At 48.1% G+C, this 16,545-nt stretch overlaps 1 protein-coding gene across 1 annotated transcript in view; it reads left to right on the plus strand.

Annotated features, from left to right (window-relative positions):
• Positions 1–16,222: 16,222 nt before the first annotated feature.
• The window catches only part of ABHD5 (abhydrolase domain containing 5, lysophosphatidic acid acyltransferase), a 38,278-nt gene continuing 37,955 nt past the window's right edge, over positions 16,223–16,545 (plus strand). Inside the window, exon 1 of the mRNA XM_090046447.1 lies at positions 16,223–16,379. Within this exon, the coding sequence (XP_089902573.1) occupies positions 16,261–16,379 (119 nt within the window). The 5' untranslated portion in view covers positions 16,223–16,260. The remainder of the gene's footprint in view (positions 16,380–16,545) is intronic.

Here is a 16,545-nt window from a genome sequence, read left to right on the forward strand (position 1 = left end):
CCCCCAACACCCACCCCCCCACGCTAACACCCATGTGGTGCTTTCAAACACTTGAGGACAAATTTAAACCATGGCACAAAGATACCCTCTTCCAAATTCTCAATGTCTGCTTTGAGGGTCTGGGCCTCCTCCATTTGCCTGTTCATTGGATCTTCCCGAACAGGGTCAGGTGTCTCAAACAGTCTTTGGGCAAGGGGCCGTGTCTCCTCCTCAAAACTATTTCTACGGTAACGCTTTCTATAAGGCTGTCTTGGAGTTGTAACCCTGACCTACACTGGACGAGTTGGGCCTAGAAATAAAATTTTATCTTTTGCCAATGTCCAAAGCCCAATGCTTCAGAGAAAGCAGTGGAAAAACATACTGAGCTGTACTAACAGGAGTGTTGCTTGCAAGTCCTCCATCAGGCGATCAGGGCTCCTCCTGGCCGCATTGTTAGTGCCCACATGGACTAGGACCATGGGGTAATAATCGGTGGGCTGGATTACGGTCTGGAGCATCCCTTTCACGTCCTGAATCCTCGCTCCAGGTGGGCAGTATACCTCGCGTGCCGAGGGGTCCCGGTGACAGATGGGGCCCTCCGTACCTCTCAGGATGGAGTTACCAATGACGATCACGCGACGCTTCTTCCTCCTGGCCTTCTTGCCTCCTTCAGCTTGTACAGGACGCGGTGTGCGTGGAGTTGCCTCCTCCCCGGTTTCGTCCTCTCCGTCCTCCTCCTCCAGGGCTGCCAGAGCTTCGTACTCATTCTCCAGCCGGACTGTAGGAACTGGTGCTGCCGTGTCTTCAGCAGCCCTGGCACGGGAGGTGACCGTCTGTCACTTAGAAGTGGAGGGCTCATCTTGAGGTGCATCCTCCTTGGTCGTACAACCCTGCAGGGAAAGAAAATAGCTGTCAATTTCTTCCTCTGCCTCCCTGATTCCCCTCAGCCTGCTAACCTCCTCCTGGAGCTCCCTCACCTGCACCTCCAGGGCCCTAAGGTGGGTGCCTGCAGGACAGGTGTGGGGGTCTCCAGTCCCTGCCCCCTCAGGCCTTGCTGGGCAGCTTCCGCAGGCCAGGGGGTTGGCGGATGCTAGCCCCCCCATGGGCTTCGTCTGGGTGGAGGCCTCAGACAAGCCCCGGGAAGGCCGCGCCCCCCGGGCAGGGGCCCTGGCAGCACTCCGTGTCAACAGCATCATAGGAGTTTCTTGCTGAGTTTGGGTCCTCTGGCCCGCACTAACACGAGTCGGCCTCTGGTCCCTTCCTGCTCCCCCTCTGGCGTGAACGCCGGTGCAAACACCGGCGCGCTCTTACAGACCGCGCCTGTTTGCGCACTCTGTTTGCACGGCTCCCTACCGGCTCAGGTAAGAGGGATCCGGGGGGCTTCCCCTCCGGATCCGGCTCAGCTGCATCGGCCCCTCTGCCCCACTTATCTTAGGGGGATCAGCTGCTGCTGCCCCCGCTGCTGCTCCGTTCGCCTCTGCTGCTCTCGCCTCCGCTCCAGGTCAGGTAAGGGGGCACACGTGTGTGTAAGACACACGTGTGCCTATGTCCTTCCTCTCCCGGCTGCTCCTAGCTCCTGAGTGCCGGAAGCAACGTCAAACCGCAGCTTTTAAAGGCTGCAGTTTGAATTTCCTGCCTCCTTTCTATCCGCCAATCAGGCACTCCGGACTTACCGGAAGTGCCTACTGGCGATCCCGCCCCCCTGCTCTCCCTCGCTGGGGAGGAAGAGGGGGCGGGAAGGCAAGCAGAGCAGCAGCCTTGGGTGCCCAAGTAGAGGGCATGTCAGAATGGCAGTTCCCCTTCCCCACTGTTCTAAGTTAAGAGTGAGAAAAATGGCCATGGTGAGACTGTTTTTCTCTACTTTTTGTCTCTATTATGTGGTTTATGGGTTGGTGTTTTTTTCGTTATAGAAAGTAGGGCTGGAAGGGACCTCAAGAGGTCATCTAGTCTGATTAAAGGCAAAATCAACCTTGTCTAAACCATCATAGACAAGTGTTTCTCTAATCTATTTCTAAAAACTTCCAAGACCCCTCTAGGTAATCTGCTGAAACATTTAAGCAACTCATAGTGAGAACATTTTTTGTGATAGCCAACTTAATTTTCCCTTCCTGCAAGGGACCATTTGGCTGTTTGGGACCATTATTCCTTATGCTGTCCCCTGTGGGCACAGAAAGTACTCTGTCTCCATTCTCTTTATAACCACCCTTCTGGTATATGAAGACTTTTATCAAATCCCCCTCCCCTCCCACCTTTTCTCTAGACTAAATAATCTCAGTTCTGTCAACCTTTGATTGTAAGTCATGTTTCCTAGACCTCTAATCATTTTCACAAGTCTCTTCTGGACTCTTTCCAATCAGTCTATGTCTTTCTTGAAGTGTAGTGCTTATCACTGGACGTAGTACTCCAGGTGGGGCCTAACTAATGTTGAACAGAATGGAAGAATTACTTCTCTTGAAGTAACAGAGCAGAAGCAGGGCAGGGTAGCACCTTCAAGACTAACCAGTTCAGAGAGGCATAGTCTTTTGTACCTACAGCCTACTTGATCAGCATTTGATGAAGTAGGCTGTTGCCTACAAAAGCTTATGCCTCTCTGAACCAGTTAGTCTTTAAAAGATACCACCCTGCTCCCTTCACCCAACTTCAGATTAACACAGCTAAGTAACTCTCTGGACTTGCAAGCAACACTCCTGTTAGTACAGCTCAGTATGTTTTTCCACCGCTTTCTCTGAAGCATTGGGCTTTGGGCATTGGCTAGTTGTGAGTCTTGAGTTGGTGAAAGACTGGGTCTTGCTCACATGCTTAAGGTCAAGCCAATGATCATATTTGGAACCAGAAAGAAATTGTTTACCAGCTCAGGTTGGTATGGACTGGAATGTGGGGCACAACCCACTTCCTATCTGACCATATTTTATCAAAAAAATTCCATAATATGGCAGAATCCCAAAGTCTTTGATAGTGCCCTGACATTGCTTCTATACTCCTCCTATAGCACACTATTGGTTCTTTTTTACTGGATACCCTGTGGCTATAGTGTGCATGTGGACTGACTTGAATGTTCTTGGGAATCCTTCTGGAATAATGGTTTCTTATGAATGCAAGGACTGGATTCAATGACCCTTCCAGTTTTATGTTCCTGTGACATATAGGATCTCTAACTAGCATGGAAACTTGATTCTTATCTCAGTACCCAGGAGCTAATGTTCAATGCAGGCAGCGATGTCAGCCAATCCAATTCAAAAGAGAGAGTTTTAAGACCTCTCAAGGTCTTTCTGCTTTTCACAGCCAAGAAAAGATAAGAAATAAGTTATCAGGACAAGAAATAAAAGATAAAAAATGTTGAGTATTGAACAAAAAAAATACAGTAAGAGAGGCTATTGTGGTAACCTCTTGTCATCCTGGGAGAAGAATATTCTTTTTGTAACCCTGACCTACACTGGACGAGTTGGGCCTAGAAATAAAATTTTATCTTTTGCAAATGCTTCTGGTTGTCAAACATTTTATTACTTGGTGTCAAACATTTTATTACACAGACAAAGAAGCAAGTTACACAAAGTAAGATTAAATGGAGACAGCCAAATGATGATCCCACTGAAGTCAATGTTAAACTTTATTACTGAAGTCAGAGGTTGACCAGGCGTAGGGGAGTTTTGTCCTGAATTATATCCACTGAGACACCAAAATAAGACATCCTCAGCCATTAGTGCAAATCTTTGTGACATGTTTGTCCCTCCTCTTTCTTCCATGTAGTAACTTCAGTCAATTTTTTCCTTCTCTTTCTTGTTTACTTTGCTTTACCTCAATATTTTTTTTACAGACAGAAGCAGAACAAACTCTTTCAGTCATGCACACAAACATGATTGTAAAAATAACCAACTAAACAAAACTGTAAACTAATCTAACTATTTCTTTTAAAGGCTGGGAAGAAATTAAATGTGAGAGAAACTATTCACTGAGTATAGAAGGCAGCTGAACATTTACTCACTTTTAACTTTTGATAGACATAGTCTATCTAAAGATGCTCCTATGCATGTGTTTGGATGGGTATGTCTGTGGGTGTGCATTAGGGCTGTCCAAAGCTTTGGGTGATGAGTTGATTCAGAGGAGATTTGGCCCGATTCAGTGGCCGAATCTCCAAATTCGAAGTGAATCAGGGGACCAATAAAAAGGTCCGAATCGATGTGAAGCTCTCCGAATCAATTCAGAAAAGTTTTAATAGATTTCATAGACATTTGGGCTGGAAGGGACCCCGGAGGATCATTGAGTACAGCCCCCTGCCCCAGGGGCAGGAAGTCAGCAGGGATCATACGATCCCGGCAAGATAAGCATCCAAATGTGTCTTGAAGGTGTTCAAAGTGGGTGCTTGAACTGCCTCCAGTGGCAGTCTATTCCAAACCTTGGGGGCTCGGACAGCAAAGAAGTTCTTTCTTATGTCCAGCCTGAATTGGTCACAATAGAGTTTGTGACCGTTTGATTTTGTCATCCCTTGGGGGGCTCTGGTGGACAGACATTCCCCCAGATCCTGATGAGCACCCCGATAAACTTATAGGTGGCCACAAAATCACCCCTGCGCCTGCACTTTTCCAGGCTGAATAGCCCCCTTGCTCTCAGCCTCTCATCATAAGGTCTGTTTTCCTGACCTCTGATCATGCGTGTGGCTCTCCTCTACACCTTCTCAAGCTTCTCCACATCCTTTTTGAACTGTGAAGCCCAAAACTGGACAAAGTACTTCAGCTACAGCCTCATCAGGCTGAGTACAGCGGGAGAATGACATCCCTGGATCTGCTTGAGAAGCATCTATGGATGCAAGCCAGTGTTTTGCTCACTTTACTAGCTGCAGCATCACACTGCAGGCTCATGTTCATCTTGTGGTCAACCATAACCCCCAAGTCCCTTTCACCTGTAGTGCTAACCAGCACAGCACTACCGAGCCTATAAGCATGGTGCAAGTTTTTCCTCCCAAGGTAGAGAACCTTGCATTTTTGGGTGTTGAACACCATCAGGTTCTCGTCCACCCATTTCATGAGTCTGTCCAGATCCACCTGGATCACCCTCCTATCCTCAGGTGTGGATGCTTTACCCCAGAGTTTGGTGTTGTCAGCCAACTTGGCCAGTCTGCTTCTGACACCATCACTGATGAAGATGTTAAATAGTATAGGCCCTAAGACAGAGCCTTGTGGGACCCCACTAGTCACAGCACACCAAGACGATTGGCTCCCGTCGACCACCACCCTCTGGGTACTACCACAGGGCCAGTTCCCCAGCCAGCGGATCGTGGTGACGTCAACGCCACAGTTAGCCAGTTTAACCAAGAGATGATCGTGGGATACCAGATCGAAGGCTTTTTAAAGTCGAGGTATATGACGTTAATCTCTTCCCCCTTGTCCAGGTGATAAGTCACCTGGTCATAAAAAGAAATGAGATTGGTCAAGCAAGACCTACCTGCAACAAACCCATGCTGGGTATCCCTCAGGATAGTGCCTTCTGCTAGTCTGTCAAGGATGGCCTCCTTGATAATCTTTTCCAAGACCTTCCCCAGGATAGAGGTCAGGCTGATGGGCCTATAGTTTGTCAGATCTACTTTCCTCCCTTTTTTGAAGATGGGCATGACATAGGCCCTCTTCCAATCATCGGGCACTTCACCAGAGTGCCAAGAACTCTCAAAGATCCGTACCAGGGGCTGAGCTATGATGCTCACCAGTCCCTGAGTACCCTTGCGTGTAACCCACCAGGGCCGGCAGACTTAAAGGTATCCTGCCTGTTGAGGTGTTCCTTCATGAGGTCAGCTTCACAAAGTCAGATAGAGGGCAAGGAAACTCCCTCACCTGGGCCTCCATGACCCATAGTGGGCAGGGCTGTCCCATGGAACTGGTGAAAAACTGATGCAAAGTACCCATTTAGCAAGTTTGCTTTTTCCTGGGCGTCAGCTGTCAGTTGCCCTATCTGGTTTAGCAGGGGTCCAGTGTTGCCCTTGCTTTTCCTCCGGCTATCCACATATCTAAAAAAGGACTTTTTATTGTCCTTAATATTTGTGGCTAGCTGGAGTTCCATCGCAGCCTTGGCTTTCCTGATTTACCCTCTTCAAGTCTGGACTAAAGTAGAGTATTCCTCCTTGGTGGTGGTTCCAGTCCTCCATCCTTTGTAGGTCTTCCTTTTAAGACTCAGGAGGTCCACCAGTTCCCTGGAGAGCCAAGGGGGCTGCTGTGCCCTTTTGCTGTCTTTCATCCAAGATGGGATGGACTTTGCTTGCACATCCAGGATTGCTCCCTTGACGAGCAAACACTCATCCTGAACTCCTCTCTCCATTGGGTTGTGGCCTTTTAGGGCCTCTCTGACAAGCCTCCTTAGCTTGTCAAAGTCAGCTTTCCTGAAGTCAAGAACTTCTGTATTACTGACTGACTTGCCAGCTTTACGGCAGATGGTGAAGGTGATCAGTTCATGATCACTGTCACCCAGCTTCCCTTCGATTGTTAGGTTGCCAATTAGGTCATCCCCGGTTGCCAGTACAAGGTTGAGCAGCACTTTACCTCTTGTCAGCCCGTAGACTTCCTGCGTCAGATAGAGGTTGTCCATACGTGAGAGAAAGCTTTGCGACCACTCAGATTTGGCCAAGCGCTCCTCCCACAAGATGTCTGGGTAGTTAAAGTCTCCCATGACAACCATACACCAGGATTGTGCAGCCTCAGCCAATTCCCTGGTGAACTCCTGGTCAAGGTCTTGACTCTGGGTAGGGGGTCTGTAGTAGACCCCCACCATAGTATCCCCTGCGCCATGTTCCCCACAGATTTTAACCCAGAGGGTCTCAAGTCATCCACCATGGGTGCAAACATCAGCTTGCAGGGACATGTAGCTTTCCTTGACATAGAGAGCTATGCCCCCGCCCCTTTTGTCCACTCGATCCCTCCTGTACAGGGTATAGCCATCTATACCCATGGTCCAGTCATGGGTGGAGTACCACCAGGTCTCCATTATCCCAATGACATCATAGTTATTTGCATTTTGCAGGAGAACAAGTTCCTCCTGTTTATTCCCCAGGCTCCTGGCATTTGTGTATAGACACGCAAGTGTCCCTTTAGGGGCCCTGGCCTTGCCTACATTTTGTTCCAGGGCTGGGCCTGGAGTGGTTTCCCTTATGTGCCTCAGCCTGCTGGCTTTGCAAGGGCCACTCAGTGGGCCAGCAGTGGCAGTAGTCCTCCCATCCCCTGGCAGGCTTAATTTAAAGCCCGGTGGAGCAGGTCAGCCGGTCTAGCTGAGAAGAGCCTCCTCCCCAACGGCGAGAGGTGGACGCCATCCCTTCCCAACAGCTCGCTGCCTCTCTCTCCAAAAAGCGGGCTGTGGTCATGGAAGCCAAAGCCTTCCCAATGACACCAGCACCACAGTCTTTGGTTGACTACCTGGATCCTCCTCTCCCTCCTCAGCCCATAGCCCGAGACTGGCAGGATTGAAGCAAACACCACCTGCACCCCCAGACCTTTTAGCCCTGCACCCAAATCCCTGAAGTGCCTCACAATCTGGCTAGGAGCACTCCAAGCCATGTCATTAGTGCCCACATGGATGAGGAGCATGGGATAGTGGTCTGTGGGCTGAAGGAGTTTAGGGATCTTCTCCGCAATGTCACGGATGCAGGTCCCTGGGAATCAACAAACTTTCTGGGCTAAGGGGTCGAGGTGGCAGATTGCCCCCTCAGGATGGAGTCTCCCATGACAAACACTTTGCGTTTAGTCTTGGGGAGAGTGGGGACGGTAGCTACAATGTCCTCTGTGTTGCCTGCAGGGGCCTTGGTGCGGCGGGCCCTGGGGCTCTTGACTACCTTGGTCCAACCCCATGGCTGGACAGAAGGGGTGGTCTCCAGGTCCTCCCTTGTCCTGGAGTGAGACTGTGGTCTACCCTCCACTTCCCGGGGGAGAAGGGCCTGGCAGTAGGACTCTATCTCCTGCTCACAGTCCCTGATGGCACGCAGTCTCTGGACTGTGGCCTGGAGCTTCTCCATCTGGCATGCCAGAGACCCCACTAGGGGGATGATTTGGGCAGTCCTTGCCTGCTGCAGCAGGGAGCTGGAGCTGGACTTGGAGCTGGTAAGTGGAGGGCAGAGGAGGGAAGGCTGGAGAAGGAGGGAGGGGACCATGGGGGGACCCCTGCCAGGCCCCATCCCCTGCCCATTCCTTCAGCCCTTCCCGAGTGCCCCCCAACCCCTGCCTGCTGTCCCAGGCCCAACATGGCTGCCCTGCCTGCCCCAGCTCCCAGCCCTTTTTTTTTCAAAGTGTTGGGAGCTGGGCTGGGCAGGGCAACCATTGCCGGGCCTGGGAGAGTGGACGGGGGATGGGACCTGTGTGATTTGGCTTATTTGGTAGCAGCCAAATCTCCAAATCAGATTCAGCCAAATTGGTTCGGGACAGTGATTCGAATCACTGAATAGAATCACTCTCCCCCAAATTGGCCGAATCTGAATCTGAAGCGAATACTAGCCACTTCACATGGGCCTAGTGTGCAGACAAATGCTTCTCTGAAGATATTTGATTGAAGTAAATAAAATGGTGATGTATTTAGCTTTAAACATGCATGTATTGCAGGATTGGGGTCTGAACTGTGATCCTTACGCTTTAGACTTAATATCCCACTTAAATTAAAAGGAACAATCTACAGCACACAGAGCTATTGTTCCAGAGTCTCTGTAGATTCTGGAAGACATTCCAGCATGCATTTATATTCCATTCATGTATCTTCACAACAACAGAGGCTAGATACTTTTTTTTAAAATAAAAGCTTCCATATTTTCTTCAAAGAACAGTATTAGCTTGCCAAGCCACTATAAACACAGCCCAGTTCCTATCTTGGCTGAAACTATTCACAACCTGAACTACTATTTTTGCTGCCAAGTGAATATTATGTTTGTATTGTTACAGCACCTTTTGTGCAAGTATTTTAGAATGCTAAGTATAAATATGAATTAACTATCATAATTGGGTCAAATAGATTTCATCTTTAGCATGTGTAATGTGTGGTAAAAGGATTTCTGACTTGTAAAAGTAGAGTTTATCCTAGATAAAATCACAACACTGGCTATGCCTGTTGAGCAAAATACCTATCATTACAGATCTGAAGGAAGAGAAAATAGAACAGGAAACACTAGACTTAATAAAGTTTACTAAATTGACCAAATTCCATCTTCTAAAGGCATGGACAGGGACATCCACATTTTGACAGTAGCCTTCAGTGGGATGCTCCTCTGGTAAGAATATATTTTGCTAGCAGCATAGGACTTTCTCTCAATGGTACCAGTAGCACTAGTAGGCTGTGTCCAGACAAGTGTGGCCGCACAGCATGTGGTGCCCCAAACATGTCTGCGGTGTCACATACCTCACATTAGATTCCTCCCTAGCTTGCTCCTGCAGCCATATTGGTGAGCACGAGTGAAATTTGGGGGGCATCCGAACCCTAAGCCTCTGGGTTAGGGCCTGTATGTAGGATACCTGTCAAATGATTTGGACAGATCTGAAGCCCCAGGTGGGGGTGGAGGGTGTTTGCCTGCAGTAGGGCCACATACTGTTCTTGAATAACTCATGGATTTGGAATTGATTTGGCTGATTTGGCTTGGAACACGAAAAATTTTACTTAAAAAACAAAAAAACAAACAAACTCCCCCATTCAAACGTTCTCCATGCTGCAAGGGAACATTGCCTGTGTGCACACCACTCCCGCTCTACCTTTTTTTCTTCAGGTTTTTTTGACCCTTCGATATCCAGAGGTCAAAAAAACCCATGAAAAAAAAAGTGGAGCAGCACACACGTAGGCAGCGCACACTGTTCAAAAGTGGAGCCAGACCACCCAGAGCCTGTGGCTACTGGCCATGCTCTATGTGGCAGAATCACCATTGCTGCAGCTCTGGGAGGACCCCAGGTCCCCAGGTAAAGCTGCTGGCGCCAGCCCAGTGCTGGCCCCAGCCCCCCCTACCCCCTCCAGGGTAACTTGCCGTATGCCAAAGCATGCATGGCACGAGCGTTCCCCAGAGACAAGGAGTGGTGGTGCACAGTGCACCACTGCTACTTGTTCCCAGGGAACCAAACATCCATGCTTATATGGACACAGCCCTAATGTTCATTTCTTTAAGGCACTTCTACATGTGTTGCTATGGCGACATTGTTACTGTGCCTTGATTTAGTACTCCCAAAATAAAGTACTAAATCATGGCATAGTGACAGCCCGTACTGTGCCATACACATGGTGCATGGTTTTTTTAGCAGCTACTTTGCCATAGCAGCCTGCCATGCCAGGGGAGCACGTTGTTACAGTGAAATAGCTGCTGGTCACATGTAGATGCCTGCAGATGCTATATTGCCGTAGCGCATTGCTATGGCAATATAGCATCATGCGTCGATGTGCCCTTAGGGAAAGAGGCTCTGAATTAGCCAGGCTTCTTCCTACAAGATCAATGGATGGTACCTTTGTGAATGTTATGTCACTATCACTATAAAAAGTGTAGTGCATAGAAAGACTTGTCCCAGCTCATACTGCCCATCAGTAGCAAAATTTAGAAAGCTAGCACTTCAGGGTTCTCACCAATGCTTCAATTCACAAATTCAAGCTGCCTTCCTTCAGCTTTGTTCATAGTTTAATAAAAAATAGTTTAATGTTACAGGCAACCTGTCCGGTTTTTTTAAATTAAATCCTGCCGCTACATGGCTCTTGCTTTACCCAATTACTTACATCCTCGCAGGAGATTAATATTTGCATGGTGGCTAAAGTTAGGAGGGAGAGGGAAATCTGCTCCCTCTGCCTACATGACTGGCCTCACACACCTTAAACTCCCTATTGTTCTCCCTATTGTACAGCATTTTGAAAATGCAAAGCACAAGACATGCTAATTAATAATTTATCATTATTGTGATAAGCCAAGTTCAATCCTATTCCAGTTTCACCCACAGTGTTATTTGACTTGTTTTTAGTTACAAATCAAAACAAGCAATCTACAATATGTAGTTTTAGGCTGCTAAACTGGTCCTGCTGCCTTTTTCAACCCTTGCTAAACACACTGAAGAATGATCTGTATGGGAAAAAGCTAAGCCTTTGCTGTGGTACTGTAGTTTCATTTGGTTTACCTTTGGGTTTGTATATGTGCAAGAAAATTTTAATATCCTGTTCTCTCTGCTTTTGATTTTTCTTTATTTGACTTACATAAATAGGCAAGGCATAAATTATATTTTTATGCATACTGGCAGAAGGCATCTATAATTACTTACCAGCATTTGTAACTCAGGGGACATTCATCCCACTTTGTGTGGGCTGGTCAGTTTAAAGCAATAACCTGGTCAGGTTTTTGCTATCTGTGCCTACCTAAGAGGCTACATCATTTTTCTATAAACGCAGATATTTTAACTGTTATCATTCCCCTTGTCAAGATTAGACTCTGGCAACATGCTTTCCACAAGGATACATTTTCAAATCATTCCAAGACTGAAGCTGGTATAGATTCTAGCTCAGGGTTGGGTAATTATTTGGGCTGGAGGACCTCTTAAAGAGTTTTGGTGAGCTGTTGTGGGCCAGGGGTGGGGAAAAGGGGCATTGCTGATTTGGTCTTGCCCCCTTCCTCCCCACCAAGTCATGGCTGTTACACTGCCCAGCACGATGGGGAGGAGAGAGGGGAGAAGCCAGTTGATCCTATCCAGCCCTGTCCACTCTGTCCAGTGCCAGAACCAGTACCCATCACAGGAATGTGCAGGGAGCAGATCATGTCTCTGTCCCAGGCCCTGGGTCTGTGCTGTCACTTCCCACAATCTCAGCCCCAGTCCTGCCCACCTGTCCTGCTCCTGGACACCATTCCCCACCCACCCATGGCCCCATCCCATCTGCCTGGCTGACCATGCCCTGCCCGCGGTTGTCCCAGACCAGTCTCCATGGAGATCCCATCTGCCAGCTCCATCCAGCAACCCTAGCACAGGGTGCAGGGTGGACAGGCCAGGGTGGCCAGGCAGCAGGGCTGGGTCTGGTGGCAGTGGCAAAGACACTGGCAGCGGCAGTCAGTGTGAGGGTGAGAGCTAGTATTTGCCTCAGGGTATGCTGGGAAACCAAGTCTGCCCATTGTGCCACCCCTGCCCCACCACCCAGCCCCATGGACTACAGCTCCTGGCATGCCTGTGAGCTGCATGCAGGGATAGGGTGGGCTGCATTCCATACCAGGAGATACTTCCTGCCGTACACACCACCTGCTGCACACACCACCACCCGGGCTGCCTCCTGTGCCTAGACTGGGTAGAGCCCAAGGACCTGCCATGGGCTAAATAGAATCATTTGGCAGGCTGGACTGGCTCAAGGGCCATATTTTGCCCATCCCTGTTCTAGCTGCTTTCTAGTGAGCAGGACATTTTGATGAATACACACAACCACAATGTTCCAGAATATTTGTACTGTCTGTGCACTGGTCTCTGGGGATGTGCATGACTTGTTTAATGACTGACAGACTTGAATAATTAACAGAGAAGGAAGGTTACTCCGTATCATTCCATGTCATGTCATGTCCCTCTAGAACACTGATTTCCATGAAATTCAAACTTCCGGAAATCAGAAAATACAGCATTACATTTCCACATAGCCTTAAATCATCTCCCCCCCCACAAAATCAGCAACAGCCAATAAGAATTATCTCCATATACACCTGCAGCACTCACCTGTGTCAGGTACATCTGTATTGAAGGGTAGAGGCATTAGCTGGAGCAGCCTGGCAATGGTTTGATTGTAGTGCCAGGCATTTTCAAGGTGAGGGGGAATGAGCCCTTCTGCTTGATCTTCTTGCGTGTGATCCAAGAAGAGATTTATCACACATGTACATTAAGAAATCAAAAAGCCTTAATTTTATGCTAAGTGCTTATAGGCTGTGCCAGCAGCATGACACAGTGATTTGACATGAGGATTGTCAGGCTTAGGTAGGGCATTTGGGCAGTTTGTGAATTTAAGCATAAATATCATGTGAAACGTAGCTATGCAGTGCTGTTTTTCTGCAGAACTAAATGTACTTATTCCCATCTGATATTTGAAATTAAGCAGTTCTAGCCTTGTTTAGGACTTGGATGGGAGATCACATTGGAACTGTAAGCACACAGTTACAAGTCAAGAAATGGTGGTTGAACACTATATTGGGGCAACCCTGTGCCATGGCAACAGTGACACGTGGGGGAACACTGTCCATTCCTCTGCCAGCAATGGCAGCTATTTTTATGCCCCCTACACTCCTCCCCAAAGGCAGCACCCTGAGCTGCTGCCCCAAGTTAGTCCCTTTTTAACATTACTGTATTTGGTAAACAGTAGACCATAAAAACTGAATGACAGTGACTGTGGGTGTTATGGACATATTGGGCCATCACACAGGTAGGGCAGAATTAACATTATGTCAACATGCAGTTTAACTCTGTATTTGTTGTTTTAAGTAAACTTGAACTTAAGCTCTCTTTGTTTTTGCTTTAGGTTTTATTGAACTCAAGATTTTTGAAGCACCATAACTATGTGCTAAATTAAGTCTTCTCATAATTTTTGATAACTTTTAATGAAAGACAAATGGATTTTTGTATAGGAGTTAGGGATTATTTAGGCTATTGTATTTATGTAGGTTTTCACTTGAGGTACTGCTGTGGCTAGATAAAGGCAATTTGTGAAGCTTAAGGACACCTCTATCCTCTATAGTTTATTATAGTAGAATGGAATTATGGCCATTCTTTGAAATATTTGAAGTGTCCAGTTGCTAAGAGGGCCAATGAGAACAATCACAACATGGTCTATGCCTCAAAATCTTGACAATTTTATGACATGGTGGTTAAGGTACTTTTAAACACATGAGAGAAGACTAGTGTGTCTGTCTCCTTCAACTTTCTTCCCTAACAACATAGAACCACTCTGTCACCATTTCTATCTCATGAATCCTTCCCCACTCCATGAAGCCATTGGTGTAAAAGGTTTCGCCTAACTGTCTGCTTTTCACTGCTCCTGGATACATATCACAGGCAGCAATTCATTGGAAAGCTGAACACTTCCGAGGTTAGACCAAGCTGTACATCATACCAGCCTCTGCCCCATCCCTCAAGCTCCTGACCCCTGCCTCTGCCAGGCCTTCTTGGTCAGGCCTCCAGCTTGCCTACTTGGGTTCCTTTTTGTTTCCCTTTTCCCCACCCCAAGCAGATCCTCCATCCTACACCTGATGTCATGTACTTTAACTTTATGTTTCCTGGTTTTCAAAGGTTTAAATATGCCTTAACTCTAAGCCACTCCTTAGATCCAGAACCCCCAAAGGCTCTTCAGATCCCAAGTTACCTGCAAGGGGGAGAGAAACTAAGACTCCTACAGCCCAGATCCCAACACATATGGAGGAAGGGAGATGTAAAGCTGACAGGTGACCCTATAACCTATTATCTCCCCTCCATTCTTTCCCAGTACACCTGATTTCCACCCCATCTTGGCCTGAGTCTCTCAATCTTTCTTCCCCTCACCTTCAGTTAGCCCTCTCATCTTTCCTTCTGCCCTTGCCCCAGTGCCAAGCCCTTTTCCTTGTATTCCTTCATCTTTTTCATTCCCTAATCTTCCTCCTTTCATGCCTATGAGTTAATTTCTTTAATTTCTTTCTTTTTTAAAATGGAGTAAATTCTGAATCTTTTTTGCTGTACTCAGATATTTCCCCAAAATAAAATAAAACCTTAACAGAGACAGGTTGTAGCAATATGCCTATAATTTCCTCCCCTCCCCTGCAATTTCTACCAGAACCTCTTTGTTCTTGTATGCAAAGTGTAATTAAGTTGCCACATAAGCATTAGCCATGGGTGTATTGAGACAGCCTGGTTTTCTCAACCACTGTTTGCAATTTTGTTTTCCCAGAGGGGTGGAGGATGCCATGAACTAGATAGGGCAAATGTGCAACTGAGACCATTTGGGACATGACCAAAGCCAGAGCTTGATCCACAAATGTGTCCAAAACTGTCTGAAGAATCTGTCAACCTTAAATACTGTTTTCTACCAATAGCTTAGCAATTCTTGTTTCAGTTACCCAACATTTGAATGATTATCATAGGAGCACAGGAAGAAAGAGAAACAGCAGGTTTCAAGGCACTCCAGATAGGCCTACAGATTTTAGAGTACTTTGGAAAGTCAGCCTTCAAATAGAAAAGGATTCTCAATCTTAACTATAATGGAACTACTGTTTGCCTATAGTAAAGCCTATAGTAAATAAGCTCTCTCTCTTATTTTCATAGCCATGGTTAGTATGGGCTCTTGAGCTAGATTTATTATACAGGGCAGTGACATTCCTCCCTACCTCCCCACTTCCCCATCTCCCCTTGGCACATGCTGCCAGAGATATCTGCTTGGTTTTGAAGAGGTTTGGAAAAAAAGGTTTGCTCTAAGTGAGTGGTTCTCAACCTTGTTAAGACTCAGGACAGCCAGCTCTTGGCTGTCACTCATTTTCTGACTAGGGAAACAAGAAAAAAATGAGCAATTTTCTGCTATAAGGAACTCAGAAAGACCTCAGCAGGGCAGAATGGTTTGGAGGCCCTAGATTTCTGTTTGAAATCTCCATGTTTTGTCCTGGGAATCACACCTGAGCATTCGTCTGTCTCACACTGCTACAACTGTGTGGCACCCTTGAAAGGATCTCATGGCACCCTATTATGCTACAGTACCCGGGGATTGCCTCAAGACCCTTTCAAGGGTGCCTTGCCACCTTAGCCCCATGAGGAGCTGCAAACGTGATTCCCAAAATAAACCCAGAGATTTCCAATGGCGATGCCTAGTAACAAAAAAATCCCTCTATTATATTTTCTGGAGGCGAAAAACACCGAAAGAGAGAACACAAAGAGCCGGCACTTTCCAAGGGGCTCCTCCAGTGTCAACAGGGCGAGACTCACTGGCTCCAGGTGGCCTGACAGAGTGCACAGACAGGGCTGTTTGGGTAGATGTGGTCTCTTTTATTAGAGCAACTCAATAGTTGGAAAACTTGTTCTTTGCAAGCTTTCAGGCCCTTGCAAAGAACAATTTTTCCAACTATTGAGTCGGTGTAATAGAAGAGCCCACATCTACCCAGAGAACCCTGTCTGTCTGTATCTTCACAGCGGGACTCAGGCGCTACGGGCCGCCTAACTTTCTACCTCTCCACCCGGCACTGACGGCGTGGGTGTAAACGCACGAGCGGTCCCGCCTGACGCCTGTCTAGCCAACCCTGCCCCGTCACTCGGTGATGGTGGCGGTGGGCGGCTCCGAGGACTGACGTCACGCGGCGGGGGCAGCTCGTGGGGAAGGAGGGAGGGCCCAGTGATGGCCGGGGCCGCGGCGTTCGCGCTGTCACTTGCTGTGCTCCCGGCTGCGTCCCAGTCACCCGCTGCCGGCGGCCGCCACGCGTGCGACATGTCTGACAGCGAGACCGCCAGCGAAGGGTGAGTGCGGCCAGGCCGGAGCCCTCAGCGGGCAGGCAGCCAGGGCGCCCCGGCAGTTGGTGCGCGAGGTGCCCCCCCCCCACACTCCTGCGGCTCCAGGCTCCTGTGGAACTGTGACCCCCCCCGCCGCTTGCGCATGCGCGGGGCCGCGTGCAGTGCCCGGGGG

The sequence above is a fragment of the Crocodylus siamensis genome, chromosome 5, assembly GCF_052110815.1.
Source record: "Crocodylus siamensis isolate JL-2025a chromosome 5, ASM5211081v1, whole genome shotgun sequence".
Lineage (NCBI taxonomy): Eukaryota > Metazoa > Chordata > Crocodylia > Crocodylidae > Crocodylus > Crocodylus siamensis.